The 8857-nt window shown below is 41.0% G+C and overlaps 1 protein-coding gene across 1 annotated transcript; it reads left to right on the top strand.

Annotated features, from left to right (window-relative positions):
* Positions 1–229: 229 nt before the first annotated feature.
* Positions 230–8419, top strand: LOC123574586 (disintegrin and metalloproteinase domain-containing protein 20-like). The gene has a single exon (XM_045396634.3). The coding sequence runs from the start codon at positions 3869–3871 to the stop codon at positions 6098–6100; it is 2232 nt and encodes a 743-aa protein (XP_045252569.2). The 5' UTR covers positions 230–3868; the 3' UTR covers positions 6101–8419.
* The last annotated feature ends 438 nt before the right edge of the window (positions 8420–8857 follow it).

Raw genomic sequence — 8857 nt, 5'->3', positions numbered from 1 at the left:
CCATCCTCTGTTACCCTGGCATAAATGGGCTCCATTTCAGATTTATTTTTTCCAAATCCTCAGATGCCTTTCCTCCTGTGGCTACATCACCACACTCTGAATCAGTCTCAAGTAACTCTAATGCCTGAGTGATAGAGTTACACAAGGTCCACAAATTTAGAGGCATAGTATCCCCTAACTGGTGAGCTCTAAGCAAAGCTTTACTACCTGTAACCATTCTCTCCAATTCAGCTGCACTTTAATCTGATACTGAAACCAGTAACAATGTTGTTCAACATGGGCAAACAATCACTTCAAAGTCTTTTTCTTTCACTTCTACTCCTATAGACAGCAACAGTCCTTGAAACAGCCGTAAATATTCTGAGGTCAGAGAGATAGAATTCCCCATAATTTTCCCGTGGGTCCCCCTTTTTTTGTTTTACTTACAAACCCGGGGTGCTCCCCCTCCGGTTCCTTGCTCTCGTGGAGCCACGGATCCTGCTCGCTGTGCCAGTTGTTGGGGTCCAAGTGTTTTCTAAACAAAGGAATGAACACACAAGACAACACAGAAGAAGACATACAGAGAACATGGCGGCCGCGCCCAGAGCCTCCACCTCACTTTATTTATAGTCCATAAATCCCACGTCAGCAGAAAGAACACAATGCAAAACAAACTTTCTTTACACGGATGTAACCTTCTGCTTAGTTCCTTGTCTCTATGCTCTTCCTTATTTGTCCGCCTTCTTGGCGCCTATGGGAGTTCATTAAAAGTTCAATTGGAGATACTGTCCTTGAGCCCTATCTATTCTCACCATACTTTTTTCAAGAGCCCCTGCAACAGTACAATAACATAACTAGGTTGTTGACATCAATACAATTTCCTGGGCTTACTCAGATTGCCTCAGTTATATTTGTACTCATTTGTGTGTGAAAGTATGTAGCCACTCCTGCTTTTTTAAAATCAGTGTTTGCATGGTAAATCTTTTTCAATTCTTTTACATTCGGCCTATTTGATTAGATTTGAAGTGAATTTTTTATACACAGCATAGTGTTGTGTCATGTTTATTTACCCACTCTGCTTCTCTCTGTCTTTAGATTGGTGTATTAAGATCATTTACATTTAAGGTAATTATTGTTAATGCTTAAGTCTTCTCTTTCATTATTTATTTCTATTTGTTATAGCTATTTCTTATTTGTATTTGGTTTTTGGTTTTCTGTTACCTCCATCTGTGTATTTGTTCATTCGCACACTGCTATAAAGAAATCCCTGAGACTGGGTAATTTATAAAGAAAAGAAGGTAATTGACTCAGTTCTGCAGGCAATACAGGAAGCATGATGCTGGCATCTGCTTGGCTTCAGGTGAGATCTCAGGAAACTTACAATCATGGCAGAAGGTGAAGGGGAAGCCATCACTTCATATGGCTGGAGAAGGACGGACAAAGAGAGTGGAGGGGGAGGTGCTACGCACTTTTAAACAAACAGATCTCATGAGAACTCACTCACCATTACCTGAGAAGATGATGCTAAACCATTCATGAAGGACTATCCCCATGATTCAATCACCTCTCACCATGCCCCACCTCCAACACTGGGGATTACAATTCAACATGAGATTTGGGTGGGGACACGGATACGCATCGTGTCAAGCTGCATCTATGTTACTGCAAAGGCATGATTTCATTCTTTGTATGGCTCTATAGTATTCCATGGTGTGGATGTACCACATTTTCTTTATCGAATCCACCATTGTTGGGCAGCTAGATTGGTTCTATGTCTTTGCTATTGTGAATAGTGCTGCAATGAACATACAGGTGCATGTGTCTTTTTGATAGAACAATTTTTTTTCTTTGGTAGATACCCAGTAATGGGATTGCTCAGTTGAATAGAAGTTCTCTTTCTAATTCTTTGAGAAATCTCCAAACTACTTTCCACAGTGTCCTTTGGCCAATCTTTAACAGTAGATCCGCTAGCTGCAAACTCTTGTAGTTCTCCTTCCTTTCAGAATGTCTTTATTTCCTGTTCATTCCTGAAGGACAGTTTCACATGATATAAAATGCATGGTTGACAGCTCTTTCCTTTCGGTACTTAAAAAATGTTGTGCCACATCCTTCTCGCTTCCATGTTTTCTGATGAGAAATCTACTGTCATGGCTAACGAGTTTTCCCAGCACCATTTATTAAATAAGGAATCCTTTCCCCATTGCTTGTTTTTGTCAGGTTTGTCAAAGATCAGATGGTTGTAGATGTGTGGTGTTATTTCTGAGGCCTCTGTTCTGTTCCATTGGTCTATATATCTGTTTTGATGCCAGTATCATATGCTGCTTTCGTCACTGTAGCCTTGTACTGTAGTTTGAAGGCAGGTAGAGTGATATCTGCTGCTTTGTTCTTTTTGATTAGGATTGTGTTGACTATATGGGCTCTTTTTTGGTTCCATATGAAATTTAAAGTAACTTTCTCTAGTTCAGTGGAGAAAGTCAATGGTAGTTTGATAGGAATAGCATTGAATGTCTAAATTGCTTTGGGCAGTATGGCCGTTTTCACAATATTGATTCTTCCTATCCATGAGCATGGAATTTTTTTTCATTTGTTTGTGTCCTCTCTTCTTTCCTAGAGCAGTGGTTTGCAGTTCTCCTCGAAGAGGACTTCAGGTCCCTTGTAAGTTGTATTCCTAGGTATTTTATTTTTTTTGTAGCCATTGTGAATGAGAATTCACTCATGATTTGGCTCTATACTTGTCTATTTTTGGTGTATTGGAATGCTTGTGATTTTTGCACATTGACTTTGTACCCAGAGACTTTGCTGAAGTTGTTCATCGCAAAAGCAATTGCAACAAAAGCCAAAATTGACAAATGGGATCTAATTAAACTAAAGAGCTTCTGCTCAGCAAAAGAAACTACCATTAGAGTAAACAGGCAACCTACAGAGTGAGAGAAAAATTTTGCAATCTATCTATCTGACAAAGGTCTAATATCCAGAATCTACAAGGAACTTAAACAAATTTACAAGGAAAAAACAAATCACCCCATCAAAAATAGGGCAAAGGATATGAACAGACAATTCTTGAAAGAAGACATTTATACGGCCAACAAACATGAAAAAAAATGCTCATCATCACTAGTCATTAGAGAAATGCCAATCAAAACCACAATGAGATGCCATCTCACGCCAGTTAGAATGGTAATCATTAAAAAGTCTGGAAACAACAGATGCGGGAAAGGATGGGGAGAAATTGATACTCTTTTACATTGTTGGTGGGAGTGTAAGTTAGTTCAACCGTTGTGGAAGACAGTGTGGCAATTCCTCAAGGATCTAGAACCAGAAATACCATTTGACCCAGCAATCCCATTACTGGGTATATACCCAAGGATTATAAATCATTATACTATAAAAGCACCTATACACATATGTTTATTGCAGCACTCAAAATTCTTTTAAGGAGAAGTTTCCACTTTCCTTATCATTGGATACGCTTCCCTCTTTTAATTACATGTTGAGACCTTTCCTCATTTAGGCTTGAGAAAAATGTCCTTAAGTGTCCTAAACTTGCATCAAACCCACTTATTCATCAAACCCCACTTATGACTTCCCTTAGAGGACATGGGACATTTCAGCTCAGTTATATGCTGCTATTCTGAATTCCTGCCATTTTTTTCCTCTTCCTTTGACCCCCTTACCTACCTCTCCAGCTCACTGAAAACAGCCTCCCCTGACGAGCACACCATTGTTATGTAATAGCCTAACCCTTCCCACTCACCTATCAGGGGGTGCCAAGCCTGCAGACTCACTCTGCTTTCATCATAACTGCCCTGAGGAGAAGCCTGAAGACTGAGGGATCCTCTTTGTGCCTCCCATTTGATTGCATTTTCTTTGGTCAAAGGTTCCCTTATTCATGGGACCTGCCTGGGTCCAGGACCCCTTGACAGGTGCTCTCTGGCTGCCTGTCCTCTGGGCACTCTTGTCCCAGGTCTATTGTTTTCATGACCCACCAGGATGGCGCTTTACTTCCTCAGAAATTGTAATCCCCAGGAAAGTGCCCCACAGGAGGCGTGGAGTTGAGATGCCAGACCAACTCTCTTACAGCATGCGTTTCCAGGGCCGAAGGCACGTGATTCACATGAAGCTCAAGAAGAACATGATGCCCAGACATTTACCTGTTTTTACTGATAATGACCAGGGGGCCATGCAGGAGAACTACCCTTTTGTCCCGCGAGACTGTTACTATGACTGCTACCTGGAAGGGGTTCCTGGGTCTGTGGCCACATTGGACACCTGCCATGGAGGGCTGCGTGGCATGCTGCAGGTGGATGACTTGACTTATGAAATCAAACCCCTGGAGGCTTCTTCCAAATTTGAGCATGTAGTATCCCTGCTTGTGTCAGAAGAAAGACCGGGAGAGGCTAGTAGATGTAAGACTGAAGGGGGAGAGAGAGATCAAGAATCTGAAAAGGTAAAACTGTCTGAAACTCCCAGAGCGGGCCACGTTTATTTGTGGAGGCATCATAGAAAAAACTTGAAAATTCACTACACGGTTACTAATGGATTATTCCAGCGGAACCCTAATGTGTCACACATAATAGAGAATGTAGTGATTATTAACAGTATCATACATACCATTTTCAAACCAGTTTATTTAAATGTCTATGTACGTGTTTTGTGCATATGGAATAAAAGGGATTTAATAAAGTTTTATGGAGTATCTGCTGGAACTGCTGTAGAAAACTTTGGTTTGTGGAAATTATTTAGATGGTACACAAAAATTGAACATGATACCTCAGTTGTTTTTACAGCATATCAACTTGAAAACAAGGACTGTTATGCCCAGTTTAATGGAATGTGCAACCCCAACTGGGGAGCAATGTTTGTGTATTTAATGAGGTATCACTTATTTAGGGGGGCATGTTTAACAGCGCATGCACTAGGTCATAACTTGGGCTTGACACATGATTCTGCTGGTTGTTATTGTTTTCGACGAACCAACTGTCTCATGGCTCCTGTTCCTGATCTTAATGATATGATGAGCAATTGTTCTTATGAGAGGATTCAACTCAGGTTGAATGGATGGGATCTTTGTTTGAGTGCACCAAATATTCCATACACTAATTTTCCTTATGTAGCTCCTCGTTGTGGAGACAAGATCAAAAATCAGAGGGAAGAATGTGACTGTGGCTCCCTTAAAGATTGTGCCAATGATAGATGTTGTGAGACCTCTTGTATCCTTTCTCTTGGCAGTGTTTGCAATACAGGACTTTGCTGCCGTGAGTGTAAATATGCTGCCCCTGGAGTGGTTTGCAGAGACTTGGGTGGTATATGTGATCTACCGGAATACTGTGATGGGAAAAACGAAGAGTGTCCAAATGACGTCTATGTCCAGGATGGAACCCCATGTTCAGCAGTATCTGTTTGTGTAAGAGGAAACTGCAGTGACCGTGATATGCAGTGTCAAGCCCTTTTTGGCTACCAAGTGAAAGACGGCTCCCCAGCGTGCTATCAACAATTGAATAGGATTGGTGACCGATTTGGAAACTGTGGGGTTATTCTACAGCGAGGAGGAAGTAAACCTTTTCCATGTGAAGAAGATGATGTTTTTTGTGGAATGTTGCACTGTAGTGGTGTCAGCGAGATTCCCGGTGGAGGTGAGCACACTACATTTCGTAGTATATTAGTACGCGACATAAAAGAAGAAAAATGCTTTGGCTATGAAGCACACCAGGGAACAGACTTGCCAGAAATGGGGCTGGTAGTGGATGGTGCAACGTGTGGCCCAGGGAGCTACTGTCTTAAACACAATTGTACTTTTTATCAAGACCTGCATTTTGAGTGTGATCTTAAAACATGCAATTACAAAGGAGTATGTAACAACAAAAAACATTGTCACTGTGTGTTTGGGTGGCAACCACCAACATGTGAACTGAGAGGAACAGGAGGTAGTATAGATAGTGGCCCTCCACCTGACAAACAATATCATATTGCAGGCAGCATCCTTGTGAATACAAACCGAGCACTACTTTTAATATTTACTCGTTACATCCTTTTACTGGTTTCGCTTCTCTTTGGTGGCTTTTTACAAGCAATAGAATTTATGGAAGAGAAAGTATTGCAAACTACTGAACCTGAGGAGTAAATACTAATGGGAGCCCACACAATGGAGAAAATCTCATTGACACTTACTGGGAGTTGTAATCAATAGTCATTATGATGGTTACATCACCTCTTAGCAATTTGATGTCATCTTGAAATAAAATCACTTGGCAATTTAAAAAGGGTCTGTGTGTTTAAATTTACTTAACATTTCCTGTCTGGTCATATTCTCAATACTTATTTAGATGACGGCAGAAACTCCTAGATTCACTAACAAGAGGACCTGTACTCATTTAAGATTTGAGGCTAATGTTTTCTAGATACCCCTGTGGCAAATCCCATGTACACTAATATACATTTGCTCACATTCTTAATTTTTTTTTTTTTTTTTTGAGGTAGGGTGTCTGGTGCGTAGCCTGGCAGGTTGGAGTGCAGTGGCACAATCTCGGCTCACTGTAACCACTGCATCCCGGGGTTCAAGCAATTTTCCCACCTCAACTTCCTGAGTAGCTGGGATTACAGGCATATGCTACCACACCAGATTAATTTTTGTATTTTTAGTAGAGACAGGGTTTCACCATCTTGGCCAGGCTGATCTCAAACTCCTGGCCTCACGTGATTCACCCACCTTGGCCTCCCAAAGTGCTGGGCACTTGGTACATGCTATCTGCTATCATTTTCATTATTCTCAGTATTTTTGCATTATGCTAAGCCTGGGGAATTCCATATGTAATGTCTCTGACTTTTTGTCTTTACTGTTAAACTATTACAGAAAGGGTCATTATTCACTGATAAATCACTTCTCAATTTATCTGGAAATTAAAGGTATGGGACATCATATTTTAAATCTCCAGGAATTGCCTGAGCCCAGCCTATCTATAAATTACAGGATGGAACTCACAGTCTGATAAATGTACAGACACAAAATCTTACCTAAAGAATCGCTTCAGAAATAGTGCACTAAGGTGGGGTACAGTGACTCACGCCTATAATCCCAGAGATTTGGGGGCCTGAGGTGGGAGGATTCCTCGAGGCCAGGAGTTTGAGACCAACCTGGGTAACATTGTGAGACTCTGTCTCTATAAAATATTTAAAAACAAAAAAAAATTATGCAGGCATGGTGGCATATACCTGTAGTCCTAGCTATTCCAGAGTATGAGGAGGGAGTATCAGTTTGAGACCAGCCTGGGCAACATAGTGAGAATCTATCAACACAAAATATAAAGAAATTAGCTAGGCATGGTGGCGCATGCTTGTAGTCCTAGCTATTCAGGAGGCTGAGGCAGGAAGATCACTTAAAGCCAGGAATTCAAGGCCAACCTGAGCAGGATAGCAAGACCCCGTCTCTAAAAGAATTTAAAAATCAGCCCGGTGGAATAGTGTGTCCCTGTAGACCCATCTACTTGGGAGGCTGAGGCAGGAGGATCACTTGAGACCAGGAGCTGGAGGTTACAGTGAGTCATGACTGTACCACTGCACACCAGCCTGGGTAACAGAGTGACACTGTATGTCTGTATGTGTATGTGTGTCTGTGTGTGTGTGTGTGTTTTAAAAACTTTTCTCTTGTTTTTAAGGCTTGTCATATCCAACAAGAGGTGATGTTCCAGGTCACATAGTACAAGGGAGGTGGAGATGTGGAAGAAAAGAAGCAAGGGGGACTTCAAGAAGATAGGGATCAGGATAGAAGGGAGGTGAGAATCAGAAGCATAAATAGAGGTAGACAGAAGGGAGGAGGCCTTTGGGAAAGGAAGATCATTGAAGCTGTTGAAAACAGGACTCAAGACTAGAGATTGTTCAAAATATTTCTTTTCATGGTTTCTTCATACCAAATAAAGTAAGTTATTTGTGGAGTGTCAGCTATTCTGCTACCCTTTTCTTCTAAGGTGACACAAAAATGCACAAGTTTGACATGCCCCAAGTAACCAAAGGCACTCCAGTTCAAATTTATACCTGATGAAATCACGCCACTTAAGAATTTAACAGATTGATCAACATTGCACCAGACCATATGTCTACACAGATCTGACCAGGTGTTTGGGTTGAATAGGAGTTTCCATAGTAGAAGAAATTTGAGATAATAGAAGAGTCTTTTCTCACCTTAGGAAAGTTACCTAAACTCTCTGCTCATCTACAGAACTCTGAAAGATGGAAGGAAAATGCTGACTTCAGTCTGACAAAAGGGTACCTAGAAAAAGTCAAAGCATGCAACCACCATGCTATGAAAGAAAGTGAGGTGATGGGACAATCTGTGCAGCAAACTGCCATGGCAGTGTTTACCCATGTAATGAACCTGCATAGCCTATCCTGCACCTCTACCGCTGACCTTAAAATAAAAGTTGGAAATCAAGAACAAAAATAAAAATGAGGGAAAAAAAGAATCAGATACCAACAGCACGGCTGACCATTCCACCCACGGAAATTAGGGTTCTTTGATAATGCTGTCTTTGGCACAAAACTGGGCAGTGTTGGCATTTTGCACAAAACTATTCCAAGTAACAACACAAAATTATTAAACATATATATTATATAAGTTTTTTAAAGTGACTCACATAGAGGTTAAAGGCTTTATTCAATTGAACTACATGAGGGAGTACCTGAAGACCAGGTGATGTCACAAGTGAAGCAGGGTCAAGGTTTTTACAAGATGGGAACGTTCTGAGTAGCTGTCCTTGTCCTTTCAATTTTAGCACCAGTGTTCACCTTAACCAAAACCCATAGATGGAGACTATTCATATTTACTTGTACCTTCTTTGGAGTCTAATAACCAACAGAACAATAATTCTGAGAACCGTCTTTACAA

The sequence above is a fragment of the Macaca fascicularis genome, chromosome 7, assembly GCF_037993035.2.
Source record: "Macaca fascicularis isolate 582-1 chromosome 7, T2T-MFA8v1.1".
Lineage (NCBI taxonomy): Eukaryota > Metazoa > Chordata > Mammalia > Primates > Cercopithecidae > Macaca > Macaca fascicularis.
This window is presented reverse-complemented; position numbering and strand designations above follow the sequence as displayed.

What these genes read in the sequence shown, in the direction of transcription:
- LOC123574586 (XM_045396634.3), top strand. Translation starts at nt 3,869, where the DNA reads ATGGGACCTGCCTGGGTCCAGGACCCCTTGACAGGTGCTCTCTGGCTG.